This window comes from Vidua macroura, chromosome 1 (genome assembly GCF_024509145.1).
Source record: "Vidua macroura isolate BioBank_ID:100142 chromosome 1, ASM2450914v1, whole genome shotgun sequence".
NCBI classification, from domain to species: domain Eukaryota; kingdom Metazoa; phylum Chordata; class Aves; order Passeriformes; family Viduidae; genus Vidua; species Vidua macroura.
Window position 1 is genome coordinate 68,368,825 of NC_071571.1, and position 20,004 is coordinate 68,388,828.

Genomic DNA, 20,004 nt, shown 5'->3' on the forward strand with positions numbered 1-20,004 from the left:
AGCCCAAACTACAGACTGGCTTAAAATTTGTAACTGTAGCCAAAGAACGCTAAATTAAAGGAAAGCATTTCTCCTCTAGTGAAAGTTGGGAGTGATATGGAAATCACCCTGCTGAATCCAAATAGAGTTGCACCAGTGTAAAGTGAGGGAAAAGAGAACAGCTAGGAAGTAACACACGCTGCCATTCATTTTTCATGGCTGTCTCTTGTAAACAGTAAAGGAATTTGCAATGAACCACAACCAGCAAAACAAATCCTCACACAGGCAGCACAGCAATGGCATTTTGGATTCCTAGTGTGTACACTTGCCAATGCTATGGTACTGAATTGTTCTTATTATATAGCAATAAATAGATATTATCATCCTACTGTATTGGTAACTGGATGTGTTCTAGCTACAATTCATTGTAACTAACTTACCTATGCACACAACAAACCGAAAGTCAAACAAAGAACTGAAACTAAGAACTGGGCAAAGTAATAAACAAAAAATCTGTAGAATGCAAGTTTTGCCATTCATTCAGTGGTCCTCTAGCAACTGGCCTGACATACCTTAGCAGAGCACACTGTGCTCTCTAGGATAACCCTAATTCTCTATGGCCACTTATAGATCTGCTTGATATAAAAAAGCCTGCCTTTTCTCATTTGCTGTTTATTTATTATGTATGTTTAATTCCCACCCTTTTGCAATATAATTATGTACTTCCCATAAAATTAGGGCTTAAATTCTAACACAACATACATGACAGGGCTTCTGCATCAATTCCTGAGTCACTGGCATCCATAATGAGACCAGTAGACTTAATACAGCCATTCCACACACACAAACCAGTCATCATCAGCTGTGCTTTGTGATGGTGCTGTACCATACACCAGCACTGCTTCCTTCAGTGACTGTAACTGCCGCCTGCTTTTCAGTCCTGTGAACTCCCAGGCAAGGAGATAAATGGAGAAGTCTTCATGATTACTGCACTCTGCAGAAAGTCCTTCTCAGACTTGATGTGCACAGCTTGCTGGTACAGCTGCATCCATGAGAACAGGAATTCCCCAAGCCAGGATTCACAGCTGGCACCCTGCCTACAAGATCTTGACTGTGCTCAGGGCAAGCAGAAAGCTAAAAATGTAAGAGGCGAGGAGAGCAGACTGATGTTGCTTGTCACATATCTCTGTCCCCTGCCACCAAATGTCAGGGATGGCTCTATAAAAGATCATGACTTAAACTCCCAGGCCTCGCACAAGCTCGAAACAAACTCAAAAATTTACAAGAGGACATTTCCCACTACTTAAATTGGTTTTATAGCCCTAGTTATGCAACTAGTTGGGGGAAGGCAGAGCCTGGGTGTATGGGGTATAAAGCAATTCACTTCAGTTCAGCTTGTTTTGCGTCACTGAGCAAAGCAGGGGTTTATCAGCACAGAACTGTTGGGTCAATAGAGCCAGCACAGACCCATTTACAGCCCTCAGCGCAAATGGGAGACGTTGTTTTTAGTGCTGCTACTCTCTTCAAGGAGACCCACCAACAAAAGCGATTTTTTAAAAACAAGTTCTTCGCTTGCATTTAAACGCCTTTTAGAAGTTAAGACGCCTCAGGGAGGAACAGGAAAAAGAAACTTGCAAGCTCGCACATCTAGGGAATCCCACCGCGAGCGGGCTCACGACAGCTGTCCGAAGGTGGCCCCGAGGGAGCGGGTCCGGCTGGACCAGCACCTACCCGTATCCGTCGGAGGCGTAGTCCCCCCCGTAGGTCTTCTGGTAGTAGTAGGTCTTGTGAGTGTGGGTGTGGGTGCCGCCGCCGCCGCCGCCGCCCCCCACATGGGAGCTCATCTCGTAGCGCAGGTCGGTGCCCGACTCTGCCCGCGCCATCCGGCCCAGGGTGTTGATGCGCGGGTGGGACCCGCCGTTGATGCTCATGGCAGCGGGGGAACCGCCCGGGGCGTCGCGGAGCGAGGGGCAAAGCGACGGGGACACTGAGCCGGACCCGACAGCAGGCAAAGCATTCACGGCCGGCAGCGCCCGCCGCGGTGCCGCCGCTCCCTCGCAGTCTGCCGAGGGCCGGGGAAGGGCCGGGAGCCGGCGGTCGGGGCGGCCCGCAGGTGAGGCAGGGCAGGAGCGAGGTGCGGAGCCGGGCGGGCGGCGAGGGCTGCTGGCGGCGGCGGCGGCAAGAGCGCAGGTCCCGTCCCGTCCCCTCCCCGCCGGCAGAGGAAAGGCGAGGCCACACCTTTCCACGGTGGTTTTAAGCGGCGCTCCTGGGCGTGGAGCCGCGCCTCGCCTGCGTCCTCCGCGCCTCCTCGGCGGCCGCCCCGGGTTCCTCCGCGGCCCTGGCCTCCGCCCCGCCGCGGTGTCGCTCCCCGGTGGCCGTCCGGGCAGCACACGGCCTCTGTCACCGTCGCACCGGTGTTTCCACCACCTTTCCCAGGGCGTGTGCTGCCCTCAGGAGTCGCCAGCGGAGATTGGAGTCCACTGGAAACTCCCTCCCGACATGTACCGTGTCTGCGGGCTGGCGCTTGCCCTGGAGTTGCGGCCGAAGCCGCGGAGCGTGGAGCGGCTCGTCCGAGGGCTGGGAGCGCTGCGGCGAGGATGGACGGGGCCAGGGTGCCCTCGACGCCAAACACCTTCGTGCCTCTCCGAAAAGAAGCGGCCCCTGAACAAGGCAGCGCTGGGTAAATCGGCACCATTCCGTCGAGGATGTGTCTGGTCCGCTGGCAGCTGCCCTCTGCCCTGCGCATCACAGGGTGTTGATACACGTTGGGAAAACGATGTGCGTGTTTCATCAAATCCAGAATACACAGGGTCCCACATTAAGGAGGGCTTTGGGCACTCCAAGCCCAGTGCATTTCTGAAACAGGGCTGAAACTTGTGCCCCAGTGCATGAATGTGCCACGCACTGACTGCTTTTGTGCCTAAGAAAGAAGATATGCAGACACAGGCATTTCACCTTGTCTTTTCTCCTCAGATTTTCTTGATTCCTGCCTTCTGGTGCTGTGAAAGTTGTGTTTAACTTTCAAATAGGCCGTATCTTGGGAGACAAAGACATTTTAACACATCCATGCTGTGTACAGGGTGTCAGCAATGGCAGTTTACTGTCGGATGCCCAGAGGCGCCTTTGTTGCGAGCCAGTGACCATCGGATTAGTCTCAAGTGTCAACTGAGCACCATTTCATAGCTATTCTCGGTGGCACTGCCGCAGCTGGTCTGGCCACTTGCCCGTGGTGTTGGAAAACAAAGATGGCCAGATTTTAAGAAGCAGTAGTCACTTGTGAATAACCGTACCAGGCTTTTCTGAAATAATCCTGAGGCCTTCATCCCGATGTGTAGTACATGAGCCAGCCGTATCAGCCACCTGATGCTCTGCGACAGCACACCTGCTGGAAGGTTTTTAAATTTGTGTGAGATTACCAGCAGCCCACACCATGCATAAATTCTTGGGCCCGTTTCTGTCTTTTCTGCACTCCTCATTTTCCTGGTATTTTAAAACCAAGTGATAGGTCATGGGACAGTAAGAAAGAGCTAGATAAACATATCAAAGGTCAAGACTTCCTAAACTATTCAAGAGAAAACCAAACGAGTGCAGTTTTCCCCAGTGCCACTGAAACTGCTGGGATGGCACAGGTCACATGAGAACCTGCCCTGCTGCTGGAAGTGATGGGCAAAGTGTGGCGTAGAGGAGGCATAAGAGCTCCTCCAAGCAAACGTGGAGTTGCTTGGTCCTGAAGGGCATCCTGGTGGCACTGCCCGGAGCTGTAAAGAGCGCTACGAAGAGGCAGAATGCAAGGTGCCTTATTATATGTGAAGTCATGCTGTGACTTTTATATTGTAATATATATGCTGTATTATATGTAACGTGAATCATTTCATATGAGTGAATATATATATATGTATACAGACATACATATATATTTGTGTATATATGTGGATTTGGGATGCTGTTTTGAATACAGATTACATCTGCACGATTGGATGGTTTGACATTACATTTCAAAGCCGTAAGGGAGCAGAATACAAAACAAGGATGAGTAAGAAAAGCAAATATAGAGGTTTACTGCTGTAAAGAAGGAAGAAAAAAAGTAGGAAACAGATGTAGAATAGGCAGAAAATGCAGAATGAGGGAAACATAAACTTTATGCTTTGATACTCCAGTCCAAACTTTTTGAAACGTAAATACAGATCTTTGAATTGGTACCACCAATATACATAAAAGTCAAATTTTTGCATGGCAGTGTATCAAGCCAGGCATTTGTATTCAGACCTACAAACATAAAGCTTTTCTTTTTTTTCCCAGCAAGTCCCTTTGAAAGCTGTCCATTTATATTTATGCACATGTAGCGATCCAAAAGTATTACACTGATTTGAGGTTCTTGCTGAGTTTTAGCACCACCTCAAATCAGCCTCACCTTTCAGCTTGGACTGGTGTGCCAGCTCAGTGAGACACACCATTATCTGTGATGGAGACAGCATGTATATGATACACCCAGAGGCCTGGATGAGTCACTGCTGCCTGGACACGTAGAAAAATCCTTAAATACTTAAATAATGACTGGGTTCTGGTGGTCCTACTTGCAAAATTAGCACCACTGAAATGAGAACAAGAAGATAAGACTGAGATGATACTGTGAGCAGCACAGTTCTCCTATCTTAGATGTTTTAATAGGTAGAGAAATGAAATAAATAAATACAAATAATTAAATTTGCTGAAGCAGTCAATGTTTCTTGGGTGCTTACTCTAGCTGGGCTCAGTTATCTTGAAACAGGATCAAGTCACATAGATATTGCTTGAAATTCATCTAAATGCATGAAAATATCAGTGTAATAGCTGGATGATCCCACTTAAATCTTGCTCCAGCATTCCTGGAAAGGCCCAGTCCCGACATAGCTAAGGCCACATCCTAACTTCCTTGACTTTCTTTGGTATCAAAGAGTTCTTGTGTGAAAATGGCCAGTAAACTGCAGACTGAAGTCTCATGGTGGCCCTCCTCCATGGTGTCCCTCCCCATGGTAGTGGGGTTGGAAGCAGCTGACCTTTAGAGTCCCTTCCCACTCAAACCAAACCATGATTGTATGATTTTCCTCCCAAGGAAAACTACATGCAGGAGAGAATAAAATGCAGCAATTTGGAGTTTATAGTTCATCTCCTTTAGCAGAGTTCTGTCTCCTAAGGTAAGGATCTATTAAATCCTGTAGATCTTAGGAGCCCCTCTTTAAGCAAGTTCATCTAAAGGAGATTTAATATTCCTTACAGGCACCTGAACCCAGGCTAGAGCTAGGGTCCATGCTGCAGCCCTGTTTCCTAATGTGCCTCCCTTAGAATTGCGGACACCATGAGGATATTAGGAGACAGCAGTTCCAAAGAGGCAAAATGTCAGCAGCTGATGACTGCTTCAGTAAACAGAGGGAGTCTCCTTTATACATAATATTAGTGCTAGGCATATCTCTTTAGTTTTAATAAAAGGTTCCTTTTCAACCCCAAACAGTGGACCCAAAAGTCCTATTTTAGCCTTAGGCTGCTGGATAATGGGTCTTTACTCAGGACACTACCTGAACTGAACTTAACACGCTGTGTTGGTCCCTGTCTATACCAGGGAAACCGCTGTATTTTATCTTAAGAACTGAATTCCCAGGGGCACACTGAAATTCCCCTCAATGGCTTGTTAATTCATTGCTGTTGGCAGTAGTTGCCAGCCCCTCCTATTTCGCGTGGCTTCTTCTGAGCTTATTTAATGGCATCCTCTCTTTAATGCCCTCCTCACCTGGATAGAAACCAAATAAATTTAAAGTAGCTGAAACATGTTGATAATCAGTGACATCTGACATTCAACATACAAATCTGAATATGACTTGGTAACTGATTCCATTATTGTAGCTTGCAAAAAACCAGCTCTGGCCTTCCAAACACATCAAATCATCCAGGTAAACCAGTACATGACTCTTGTGTTCCTAACTCCTACAGTTTTGGGCAGTAAGGACAAGTTTGCACGTGCAAGCCACTAATCCAGCTATGTGTCTTTGTAACGTGCTTGATATGCACCACCCCTCCTGTGCAGGGGCTGCCTGGGAAGAGGAAGCTTGGGCTGAGTGGCGGCATTCACAAAGTCCATATTTGTGATGACGTGAAAGTCAGTCCTGGGCATTTCCACTTCTTCCCTTTGCTCTGGCAGATTTCTCCCCAGAAAACCAACAGTTAACACTCCAGAGTCTGAGCTGTTCTATGCATATGAAGAGAGGCTGGTGCCAGGAGGAAGACCTCTGAGCAACAGCAAACATGGTCCAAAATGTTATTAATAACGAACTGAGAGGGCTCAGACTACTTATTCAGCTGCATACTTGTCATGGGGAAGATATATCTTAAATGCATTCAGATGGTGTCTAATTATGGGCAGATTTACAGGGCCCTGCAGCAAAATGCACTTTAAAATGTAGATATGCCCCAGTGAATGTCTGTAGAGTTTTTGGAGGGCAGGGTATGATTGATACAAGGTGCTCACTGTGAGCCTGACTGAGTGTCCAGTCGAGTCCAGGACTGCCTGCCAAGAGCTGTCATTTCCAGGTTCCTGAACAGCCACTGTGCTCCTTTCAGACAACCCCTGGAATATTACCACCTCAGTCTTTGGCAGGGTTAAAAAAAAAAAGCCTTTGAATTCATCAAGAGGAATGAAGCCTAGGACTGCACAATTCCTTCTATACCATGCAAAAGTAGAGGGTGTGGTAAGGGATGTGTCAGCCTTGTCAAACCCGACTGACTACTCAGACAAAAAGTTTCAGGATGCCTCCCTCTTCAGCTTCAGGTAGAGGAGACCAGCATGGGACATTGTTTTCCCAGCATGGTCCTACCATGACCCACAGAGCATGCACACAGTATTTCTACACAGCTCCTGATTTCATGTTGCTGCAAGTAGAGCATTCAAACAGTGACTCTACAAGGTAAAATATTTAACGTTACATTTTTATGGTTCCTTTAAAGTCTCACTTCACCATTCTGTTTCTTTCACCAACACCCGGTGATGTTTGCTAGAGCTTGAGAAGTTAACATCTCAAGATGCTTAAAAGTGCTGAGAGCAATACAAGGCTATTTCTGACTAATTATTCTTTAGTAGTTGGACAAAAATCTTGGATCAAGCCACATCCCATGCATGAAAAATGTATTCATTTATGAATTATTTTAATAAAATATGAACTTTTGGCAAGGTGCATCTGCCCCTCATTATTCAGACAGTTTGATAATTGGTATTAGATACCACAGAGCTATTCAACCACACAGCAAAAGGTGAGAAGTAGGACAGCAGAAGCTCTCAAGGGATCTTTACACTTACTTCACACTGGGGCTACTCTAATTAACACCCAGGCGTCTTCAAGCCCAAGGGGATAAGGAGCGCTATGATTTTATTGACACCCATCCCTTTCTTCTGCTTGTGCATTCTTTGAAATGAAAGTGAAGGATCAAATGGGAGCCTCTACAGTTGCCCTGTAGACACCCAGGGTTCCCCCTCATTAGAGCAAATCTTCCATCAGCAAGTTTGCATATCGTAACAGATGTTTGTCATCCCAACATCTCAAATAACTGGGTTATGGCACTGGCCTGAGGCACTGATAGCCTTATTAAAATGTTACCACCATAATTTAAAATACTTTGGAAGAGGGAATACCAGATCAGAGCAGTTATAAAGGTTCCAAGCATCTTTACCAACTTAATGGAGGAGGGAAGGGTAGAACTTTATAAAAAGATTTTCATGCACATCTCCCCTATGCTTAACTTTTATGGTATATACAAGACTGTGGAAGATAATGGAGAATTAGATCTAATATATGCAAAGGAATGCAAATTAACTACTTTGCACTAGTTTTTGCGAGCAGACCTCTCATTTCATGTTCAATTTGTGGGTCATACCACAACTACTTTGATAACAACCAGGGAAAGTAAAGATTCAGATTTTTACTGTGCCAGAAGCTCTGCTTCTCACAGCTGAGGAGTGGAGGTGTCATCCTTAAAAGAATATTTTGTTCTCTGAAGCCCTGAGGCTACGGAGGGCAATTTATCTTCTGGTGGAATTAGAAACCTCCTTACCAAGATACCTTCTGTACAAATTCCAGATGTTATCACAGTGTTGTGTACTCCAGCTGTGCATGCTTGTACACCCAGCCAGCAAGAGCTCACCACACCAAAGGGACCTTGCGCTACTTGGCAAAGGCAGCTTTAAGAATTGATGGGTGCAAAAAAGCCTTTTCAAATAAATAACTTCTGAAATTGACTTCAGAAAGTTTCCTAAGAGTCCTTCTTATTCTCATCATTCAACAGGGGATTTTGTTACTATCAAGTTTGCAGTACAAGTGAGAAAAGAAAGGAATAAGAGGCAGCCTTCTCTCTCACACACCTCCCTTAACTCCCTAATGACAAATTCAGAAGTGGGAAGTTGAAGTCAGCCTCTCTCCTCCCTCCAGCTGAGTCATGTTGATCAGAAATGGTAGCTCTTTTATTCCAGCTGTATTTTCCTCCATTATAAAAGTACAACCATTGCTAGAACTCATTTAAATCTTGAGCAGTTCTCATCAGAGGGACCAGAATACTGCAAGGCAGCCACTGGGGATTGTGAAACATCTGTGATTTCCGCAGCTTTCAAGATGTGGTGATGTAAATGTGGAAGTGTTCTCCAGTCTAGACCAAATTCCAGTGCTGCCTAAGTTTTTCTCAGACTTGAAATATTCTCCTCTTCTCCTCCTCCTCACTTATCGCTGTAGGTCTGCTGCTCAGCATTCAGGAGCTGCTGTGCTTTGCTTCTTTCCCCCAAACACCTACACAAGCCTTGTAGTTCAAATAGCAGAATCAATTGCATTTAGTTTTCTGCCTTCTCATTCTCTGCTCCATGTAATTATAAAAGTCTGATAAAGAGACCAGAGAATTAAAGTCCTAATATGATGAGATGCTAAAGAAGCTACTTTGCATCCCTGTTTTCTTCCCAGCTCTCCATCTGATTTGGATGTGTGGGTATCTATGATATCTTCTCTATGTAAGTAGGTCTGAGTAAGATATGTAGGAAATAAAGTTATTGTTTTATTTCCTCTTTTTCTGTTTAGATCCACTTCTATGCTAGGTTGATTTAGCTCCTCTTTCCACCTGTAGACTTGTGGAGACATTGGAGCAGGTCTGGTAGGACTTGTGACCCCATAGGGGACCCTTGCTGGAGCAGGCTGTGCCTGAAGAACTGCACCTTGTTGAAAGGTGACCCATGTTGGAACACTTTGTGGAGAACTGTTACCATGGGATGGACTCACACTGGAGAAGTTCACGGAGAACTGTTTCCTGTAGGAGGGACCCCAAGCTGGGGCAGGGGAAGCTGCTCTCTGAGCAGCAGCAGGAACATCCTCTGATGCCCTGACCATAACCCCCATTCTCTGTCTCCCTGTGCCACCATGGCAGAGGAGGTAGAAATGGGAAGGAGGGAGGGATGGGGGGAAGGTGTTTTAAAGATTTATTTTACTTCTCATTATCCTACTTTGATTTTGTTAGTAATAAATTAAATTAATATCCCCGAGTTGAGTGTGTTTTGCCCATGATGGTATTTAGTGAGTCATCTCTCTCCTGGTCCTTATGTCAACTCATGAACCCTTCATTCTGTTTTCTCTCCCCTGTCCACTTGTGGAGGGGAGTGATAGAATGGCTTTGGTGGGTGCCTGGCATCCAGCCGGAGTCAACCCTCTACATACAAAATTACTTTGATGGGAAACAAAGAAGAAAAATGATTACTTTGTCTTAACTTTCTTGGCATAGCTCTGAGCTCCTGTGCTGGCACTGAGCACAATTTTATTTTTTCTGCATGGATTCCTAGAAAATTACCTCCAAATGGCATTGTAGGAATCCAGATCAGCTCACTGTACAAATGCCTCCTATGCCTTGTTGCATAGCTTTGAGTGACCTAAGTGTGCTCAAGTAGGGTTTAAAACACCTGTGAATAGATACTATAAATCCACTCAATATGAAAGACTATGTAACGCACTGTATACGTGATTTTCTTCAATATAAGCAGAAATTTCACTTGCCCATGCCACTCTGCTAAATGTAGTATGAGTTTAAATTAAGAACAAGTCCAGTCCTGCCAGATGCATGACTGGAAAGGCCTTACCTCCAGGACAGACTCTAGCCACATCCTTGAAAAAAGTTTTCTCTGCCTGAAAACTATAAAATAATAATTATGAACTGGACTGCTGTGTAGAGCACTGCACTCTCTTGTGCTTTTGTAGCTAATGCACCTTGATGCAGACAAAAACAAGAGGAAGCACAACCTGGCTCTTCTGGGAGAGGCATGAGCACTCGGGGCTTGCTCCACCTTTCTGTGAACTGGGCAAAGGGCACACACATGGGAAGTGGCACACAGGAAATGAGAGAGACACTGCCCAAGGAAAGCTCCTATGCAGGGGTGCTGGGCAGAAGGAGGAAGGGGCTCTCATGTGTATTGGACATATTTGGCTGTGCAGTTTTGCCTGCAGAGCTCAGCAGTGGCCTGTAGTGCTGCAAGGAGCTGCTTCACACTAGTTGCAGGACCTCACAGTTGTCCTTGTCAAATGTCATGAGGTTCCTGTTGGTCCCTTCCTCCAGCTGCTCTGGCAGTTCTGCCCTGGCACATGTCAGTCACTCTCCTTTGGTGAGTTTGGTGTCAGCTGCAGGCTTGATGAGGGTGCACACTGTCTCCACTTTCACGTCACTGACAAAGATATTAAATTGCCTGAATAGATCCCAGAAGAATTCTGCTTATAAAAGCCTCCAGGTAGAATATGAACCCTTTAAGCTCAAAAAGCAAGGCAGTTTTCCACCCACCTACTAATCCACCTGTTCAGACCAGAATGTCCCAGCCTAGATACAAAGGTGCTCTAGGAAATCATGCCTAACAAAGTTAAACTCAGAGCAGATAACAACCACTCTTCTCCCCTTATCACACAGAGCAATCAGTTTTGTCAAGCAGGGGAAATTCCCAGTCAGTATTAGGGAAAATAAGTTTACCATGAGGGTAAACACTGGAGCAGGTGCCCAGGGAGGCTGGGGAGTCTCCACCCTGGAGATACTCAAAATCCAGCTGGGCAAGACCCTGAGCAACCTGCTCTACCTAGACCTACTTTGTGGAGGGGTGGGATGAGAGACCTCTAGAGGTCCTGCAAAGCCTGTATGATCTGATGATCCAGCCTTGGTAAATCCATGTTGACTATTCCAAATCAACACCTTCTCATTCATGTAACAAAGCTTTTGCATTTACCACTGTCCCTCAAAAAGGTTTGCTAGCAGCATGATCACACCACATCTGTCCTGGAATGTCCTCGTTCCAAAGGACATAAATTACCTTCTTCATTATTCAGTAGCATACACATAAATTCTGACAAACTCAGTAGAGACCCTGATACTTCTGCCTTTTGGGTGGACAAGGACAAGACTTTCCCTAGGGCGTGTTTTTTAAAATTTATTTCTTGTTCTGGATGATAGCAATTAGGAGAAGGTGGAGCTGTCAGCATTGTTTTTATAATGGAAGAATAAGGGACATAGATGTGTCCAAATGTTAGTGATATTCACATTCAAGCATGCTAAAACATTAGAGCTGGTCATAATTTTGCCAGTAACAATAGTGACAAAATACTTTCCAAAAATCTCCCCTGTATTTTGGAGGTGCCAAATGAACCAAAAAACTAATGAGAAGAGACAATATAACAGTTATGCTAACATTAGAAATGTAACAAGCAGAAAACAATGCAAAATTCTTATGAGCAAACAGCAAACAAGCTGATTTACAGTTGAAAATTAATGTTCATTGCTTACAACAATATGTTGTAAAACCATTAGACATCATCCTTAGGACACATCCACACTATCATTGCGGTTTGCTCCCTCTTTCACTCCTGGGCCCCTGATTGTCCACACCACTTATATGCTGGTTTGCCTCCAGGCTTCTACACTGAGAAAATAAATTCTCTCCCTCCCAGAGGGCACAAAATTCCCAGATCTCAGCTGCAAGGACACAAGATGCTCCACTGCCTAGGTCAGACTTTTCTTCCTGAGGCGGTCAGAGTTTGCTTCCCAAGCAGACCACAGGTTGTGTAGGCTCGCTCGTAGTTTCTTGCCATACTGAGACATTCATTTTGCTGTGTTGCTTCATCTGGAGCAGATGAGCAGCTTCCTGCAGGGCTACTGGAAGGCTGCTCTAGGGGAAGCTGTGGATACAGTCCTTCAGTGAAATAGTCCACTATGGGTTTAGCAACAGCCCATCCCCAGGAACATCAGTTAGGATTTTGTGTACGCTGGCTGGCTCTGTTTGGTTAAACTTGCTCTGAGCCAATTTTGTGGTAAAAAAACACCCTATTTCCTCTAGAATCTTATGCTACTAGTAATGAGAGGGATCACCCCTGTAGTAGCAGCAGGAGTTTTCCTTAAAACTGTTTCAGATTTCAAACAGACATTTCAGATTTCTGCCACAAACCTGATTTCCTGTATGTTTGCTGAAGGCTGGATCCTTCATGCGTGGAGATGTTGTTCTGACATCATGTCTATGGGAAGTCTGTGGGATGCCCTGGCTTAAGATAATACCTATCATATATACAATACTGCATGCAGAGCTACTTTTAAATAAACACACAAAAAGTCAGACCTAGGGGTTCCCAGGACTTTCATGTTCTCCATTGCTATGATCTCCCTTCTAGTTTCACATGTCCTCAAGAAAATCAGGTGTTGCTTATCAAATTGGCTGATGGGTGTATTCTATATACACTACCACATATTTCATGCATAACAAGAATAAAAACATCCTGCTCCAGAAGAGCGACTGCATTCATTCATTCATGCATTTGTCTGCATTTCCTTCTCCTTAATCCTTAATTTTTTTCTGCAGACTTTGATGAGTTTCCACAGCTGAAAACCCTGTGCAAAATTTACACCAATGTACTGAAAAATCTACTGCTGTGTGCCCTGGTTTTTGATGGGAATAGCCCATCAGGGTGCTTGTTCTGACACGCGTGATACAATTTTTGCACTAGCAAACAAGTTTTTATCTAGCACGCAGAACTTATTCAGTAGGTATTACTTCTGCTGGGACTAGAGGCAGGAATGAGTCATGTCTCTTTAATACGCATGAAGTGCCCTGCCCCAAGGAGTGCCTCTGTTTTCCTCCCTTCCCTGTCTCGCGCGCTCTCTCAAGCCTTAATTGTCTTGAGTTATAATGCTTTTGAGAAATCACTCTTAAAATTATGACTCCTGTTAAAGTTAATTAGACATGAACCCCAGCCAGGAGAGCAGGGATAGTTTCATAATTGTTATTCTAGCTGAAACCAGGAGGATTCCCTGACCACAGGAAGTTCAAAGGACCAGCAGCAAAAGGAGGAGATAACCTCTGTTTCCAGAGAACACCGGCTTCACTTGGGATGCCAGCAGATTTATGACAGGAGCTTCGCTCTAATTACTGTTTGGGGTGGAGCCTCTCACAATGATAAACAATAGGGTTTCTACAGGGCTGAAGTTTGTAACAGCACCACATATTTAGGCACAGGCGTGTTACAGCAACACGCATTTGGTGTATTTTAGAGTCTTCTCTCCCTGGAGCTGAGTATTGCCCTAAAAGAGGAGGTACTGCCCCATATGACCCATTTGGGAAAAAAATATGCTTCATTGAGGTCACATTATTTTAACAAACAAAATGTAGTCAACTTTATAAATTTACAAAGCCAGAAAACATTTGAATCTGTGACATTTAAGAGAGAAAGGGAGCTTAATATAGACAATATTTATCTATATAAAAATTAAGTCAAAGCAAAGTAATAACCTAAACCTGCAACAGGACAACAATAATTGTAAGACTGTACTCAAAAACACCCTGTGGCAGAATTCTCATTGACTTTATTGACTAAATTCTCACCCCACAGATTTTTCTTAAGCTGCTTCAAACATAAAATTAATTTCAAAGTCCTTTCAAAGATGAATAATGTTCTTCTTTTCTGAGCATCAGTGGTGCATTTAATGATTTATAAACATGCACAGCAGAGCCTTTGCCCAGAGGTCATCAAAGTCTAGGTAAAATACAGCTAGAACAGACTCAGAATAGCATAACAGCTACCTAATACAAACATTGATTATATATGCAGACTTACAAATATGGAGGTGGATGGAGAAACATTTCGGATGCCGCCATTTAAAGGGTTCATGCACATACAGAAGATTTTGGAAAAAAGAGAGGAAGGTCATATGACTCAGTGTCAGGATGAAAGCCAGTTCTGTTAGAAGGCACCAAGCTGGGCTCTGTAAATACGTGTGGTCTAGTATGGGCCATGGTCCGGAGGGAATCTGGAGCAGCCTGAGAGCAAGATAAGGGAGGAATGTGTGAGCAGATATGGAGACAGGGGTCAGGGAGGGCATCGCTTGTGAAAGCAAGAGGCTCCAAACTCAGTGCAGAGAGACAGGAAAACCTGGAGAGAGCGGGTGTGAGGGGGCAGCGTGGCAGGAAGGAAGGTTGACTTCAGCAATAGATGCACTTAGGATAATCCATGATGTGAAGCAAGGACTTACAAAAATACAATTTTGTTTTTTTTCCTGCGGGTTTTAAATACCGATGATTTCTGTTGAAAGAATACATTTTGTCATTTTTTAAGGGATTCAAGAAAAAATTTCTGTGTATGAGTTGAAGATCTTACCTCTCCAGACCTATTGACATTATCTTTCTCTTTAATACCTGCAAGAAGAGGGCTGGTCACTTCCTGCAGAAAAAAGTAATACAATATTTCTGCATACGATATACATGTTTTCTATGAATGTTATAATTTTTTTAGCAGAGGGAAGCTTGGCCCTGTATTAGGGATTTACTTCAGTAAAACTGTGGTACAGTGTGAGGCTTGGCAGCAAAACCTTGTAAGGCAACGTGGAGATTCAGGAGCAATGCAGGCATGGTAGGCACAGGGCTCACAGTGGACATTATTGCTGTTTGAAACCCAGCAGGTTTACAGAGACCCAGAATCCCATGGCTCCCACAGCCTGCAAAAACACAGCTTGTGCCTCCAGCACAAGAGAGTGGGGAAATTCATCCAGCTGTGGACTGCTAGCCCTGCAACTGCAAGAATCTCAGTTTGCTTCAGGTAAAGGATATTTTTTCAACACCTTCTTCTCATCTTTGAATGCCCTCAGACACTGTCAGCAGGTCAGCAAACCACAGCCCTGCAGGAAAATAGCAAACACAATAAGCTGGTGGATATGCCAGCACAAGATGGCTGAAAAGAGATGTAACAGAGACCATTTTCTAAGTATGCTCTATCCTGCATACAGCCATAGCTTGAAGCAGTGGGCCACCTTTCACAGAGATGAAATTTTTAAGCCAGAAGGAACTGGTTTGATAATATAATTGGTCCCTGGCACAGGGCAAACTATGCTATCTCACTTTGTAAATCTAATCTTTTATCAAACCTACATTTTGTGGCTGAGTTAAAGCATAACTTTTGGAAAGATAGGCAATTCCACTTTTACTTCGGATGACTGTATGTCGGGTGGTTAAGGGCTTCAAGAGGAAAAAATCATCTTCAAAGGATCATTTTGGATCACAGGTCTATGAAGCTGGCAGTTTGACTTCCCCTTATCCCTGGATTAGCAAATAGTATGAGAGCACTTGAGTGCTGCCCTGCTATGGGAGAATCAGCACCTTGTATGGGACCAGCTAGGAAAACTTAGGTGGGGAAAAAAGAGACATGACATAGGGATACTGAGGTGGAAAACTTGTCTATCTTTCCAGCCATATTACTTGGTCTGACAAAAGATTTTTAGTCAAACAAACAAACCTTTTTTCTCTTTTACCCTTAAATCATCCCAGCTACCGCAGTTCTACTCCTGCATCTTGCATTAGACCTGAGAAAATAGCATACTCAAAAAAAAGTCCTTCAACAAAAGAGAAAAGCACAGTAAAATAACAAAACATATTACACCCCTCCCCCCCCCCATGTGGCTCACAGCCATGTAGGAGGGTTTCAAGATCTGTTATTAAGCAGAAATTAATAAACATTTGATCCTATAGATGCAAAATGATGGACTCAAAGAGAGCAAGCACTCATATGCATGCTGTCCATCTCCTGACTCACATGTGCAACACTGGAATGTGTTACTTTCATAAAATATGCGTTTTATCTTGCTGCAGCTAACAGCAGGTCTGTGGTTAGGAATTTTTCAGACATGCTTCATTCAAGTGGTGCTGCCTCAACAGAGAGCTGCTGTGCCTTTCCCCTCCCCTCACAACCTGCCAGGCAGCATATCCTGAGGGAGGCTGGCACAATGGAAAACTGGCTCTTGCTAAACTCACCTCCTGAAAAGAGGAGGCGTAACATGGGGCATGGCCAAAACCAAGAAGTCCTCACGGTGGTCCTCTTGCAGCGTGATCCTTTGCCTCCAGGAGCTCTGACTGAAACAAGCAGTATTGGTACAACAAAAGGAAATTAATTTCATCCTGTGAAGTAGCACTCCATGCTTATGGTACCTTGGAGGACTTAGCAGAAGATTAGGTGTTGTCTAACACCAGCTATGTATTCCTATATCTAAATCTCTTGACTTAGACTAAAAAATGTAAGTGTCCATCCACACTGCAGGCATAATTTTTAGTTCTTCCACTTAAGCACAGTAGAACCAAGGTCTCCTGAGGTGCAAAAGAACTGCAGACTAATTTTAATGACTGGCAAATAAGCTCAGTTTGTAGAAGCATGCTGCCTGAAGAAATATTTGATTTATGATGAAATAGGTTTATTTCTAACACAGAAGGATTTGGCACAGAAACTCCTTTTTGGATTATAGAGTTGCTATATTTATAAACTGCAATCTCATCACACAATTGCCTTCTTTTCACACCATGTTCCATTCATGGTCCCTTTTGTTATATCTGTTATTTTCACACATATCCTAAAGAACTGGGAAATACAAGCAGGCCTCCATCCCCCAACATATGAAATGAAACTAACCCAGTCCTCAATAAGCTTCTTTCTTCCAACTAATTAAAAGGCATAAGAAGAGGGTAAGGATCTGGCCCTCTGCCCCCTCTTGCATCACCTGGGAGAGCTGAGCCCCCTGCCCTGCTCCCCAGGCTCTTGCAACTTGCTTGGGAGGTCCAAGGAGAACAGTGGTCTCTCTCTACAACTTGTGATCCTGGATGCTAATCTGAAAATCACCAGATTAGAGAAATGTTCAATTCCATCCACTGAGCCAAACACATCTTGCATTTAAATCCATTGATATCAGTAGCTGTGCTTAAGGGATGGATTTGCTGCACTGCAGCTAACAACTGGACACCAGAAATTGCTGTTTTCAAATATTGTGTGGGTTTATCTCCTTTATGTCTATATTGTCCTGGCCCTGCTGGCCTCGGCCCACCTCCCTTCTTCATGTGATTGCTGGAGCAATGCTATTGAGCATCATCCCCACGTGGAATAGCAAGGCTAGGAAAGTACAGCAGTGTGGAAACTAGAAAGCTTGGGTGAGCACATTCCATGGGGAAAGGAGCATAGAGGCCTCAAATTTTGCCCAGACTTTCTTTCCATCTAGCTCCAGCACTCTACCTCCAGCACTGGTCTTCAGAAAGAAACAGTGCTCATGAAAAATAAGTTTGGATAATGCTCTGATGAATATGATTGTAATAGTGCTAAGAATCATCTGTTTTTCGAGAGATCAGAAGGGATCATTTTCCTTTTCTCCTCTGTATTAATGGGAAGTGATCCAAAACAGTCAATGGTCTAGAAATCCATCTTTTGAAAAGAATCCTGCAGATCCTCTGGTAGGTGATATTTGAGAACCTACAGAGTAAGCTTGCAAAGAATAGAAAAGCACATTGCACATACAAGTTTTCGTGTATTCCAAGCCTTTACCTTAAAGCACAGGTTGTCCACAGGTATTTCCATCACACATTTAGTTGTGAAGGACTTCCAGCTCGCCAGCCAAGAGTTTTATCTCAGAGTATAGCCACCTTTACAAGAAACCATATCAACATGCCAGCCAGACTCCTCCAGGAGTTATTTCCCACTATTTCCCACTGGCTCTTTCCAAAGTCACACTGCATCTGACCTTTTCAAAGGCCAGGCCCTTTTCTTGGGCCAGGAAAGGAGAATTTGCCTCTCCCATGCATCCCTGACACAGCTGCCATGGAGCTGCCATGGAGCTGCCCTAGCATGGAGCAATGGGTGTGGGAGGCAGGTAGCTTCTACCCTCCCATCCCCTCACTATCAAGAAACCATCCTTCACACTGAGTTGCAGGTGGAAACATGCCCGTGGATGAGCTGCAGGTGGGAACATGCCCCCTGGCTGGCTGCCTGCCTTGGTTCTGCCACTGGTGGCTGTGAGTAATTATCAGTCAGCCCTGCAGAAAGAACAAGGTACTGTTTTTACAGGTTTAGCAAGCTGTGATTATAGAAGGGACCACAATAAAGGTTGAAAATAAACCCACATGGACAACCACCAGTGGAGAGGGAGTGCTTTGCTGCGTGGATCCAGTCATCTTTCCATTTTCCAAACTCAAGGAAATGCCCACTTCCCTTGGCAGCTACATGTCCGTTCTGCCACAGTGTTGTACCAGTGAGCCAGGAACGTATGCCACTCTCTATTTGCACACCCTCCAGCTCTTCCTGACATTCACTTGCCTTCCAGACTGAAAATCACTGCCCAGGTTAGCAATCACACTGCCAACAACAAAAAGGAGAGAGAGGGGGGTGGAAAACCCAAAAAAGCCTGTGGTGGTATAAAACAGACCCTGCAGCAATGGGGCTGGATAGGAGCAATGCCTGCACTGCCAGACTTGGTGCTGGGAGCGGGTGGGATTCCCTGCATTCATCTGTGGGGCTTATGGAGATTGAGAAGATATAACTTCTACAGGGCATTATAAAACCCCACATGCTCTGGGCAATCAGGCAAATAGAAACTGGAGCCCATATGCTGTGCATATTCAGACATTACATCGGCTCCAGCAAACATTGGGCCGGCAGAAAGGAAAGCCTTTGGGCTTTTTTAGGTGGGAACTGTCGGCAGTGCTAGGGGGAAGAGGGTAAGCTCCAAACAAAGAAGTGAGGGAGGGTCAGCCTGGGAAGACTGCTGCTGCAACCTGGCCCCTTGTGCGAACACTGGCAGGAGACCCGACAGGGAGTAAGTAAAGGAGCTGATTCCAGAGGCTTTGAACTTATCCCTACCCACAGCAGAGGCTGAGCACATCCAAACAAAAAGAAACTGGAACAATTCAGCACTTGGGGATCTATTGCTGGCACCATTGACAAGAAGAGTAGGACTTCAGGATAATTCAGGGGGTTGTGATCTTTTACTCCACCTCCTCTCATCCTTGTACTATTTTCATTCAGAAAATGAATCATCTGTCATTTTTGCTCCTCCAGGAAAGTGTTCCTCTGTTTAAAAGGAAACTTTTCAGAGATGCCTTAGTGAGGCATTAGTGAGTCCCATTTGTTTTCTCTAGGTTTTATAGTTATTCAGACAGCTATTTTAGAAAAGCTTTGCTTGTAAACCAGGGATATTGATCCAGATGAAGGTTAGGAGCCCAAAAATCTTCAGACAGGCATTTGCCAAAGCCCAATGGGCTAAAGTGCTGAACTTCCTTCCACTGGGATATACTGTTCACCAAAGAAATCTTACCTCTCCCTTCTTTTCTTCATAAAGGCAAACAAGGGGAGAAATTTACATTATCCTGACATAAGTCAAAAACTTCTGCAAGTTCAACCCATGATTTCACCCAGTCCAAACCAAACTGCTTCTCACTAAGCCCCTTGTCAGTACATGCAGTGTGATAAAGTATTAGCATATCATAGAATGCCAGACTCATTTAGGTTGTAAAAAGACCTCTTAGATCATGAAGTGCAACCATGAACCTAGCACTGCCAAATCCATATTTCCTTAAAAAAACCAGCCACCCTTAACCAGTTGCGCAGGGATACTCTTATTACTTCACTACTATACAAAATAATTTCACTTAATCTGAAATGACATAAAGAGATCATTCCTACAGTGAAGTTGTGCTGTATTTAATGCAATATA

General features: G+C 44.6%; 1 protein-coding gene across 3 annotated transcripts in view; it reads right to left on the reverse strand.

Annotated features, from left to right (window-relative positions):
- DSP (desmoplakin) overlaps positions 1-2,137 on the reverse strand; it is a 39,275-nt gene extending 37,138 nt beyond the window's left edge. The window contains exon 1 of one of the 3 annotated variants that reach the window (XM_053986535.1): positions 1,711-2,137. In XM_053986535.1, coding sequence (XP_053842510.1) covers positions 1,711-1,910 — 200 coding nt within the window. In that variant the 5' untranslated portion in view covers positions 1,911-2,137. The remainder of the gene's footprint in view (positions 1-1,710) is intronic. The other 2 variants (XM_053986550.1, XM_053986544.1) reach the window with 2 other exon arrangements.
- Between the last annotated feature and the right edge of the window lie 17,867 nt (positions 2,138-20,004).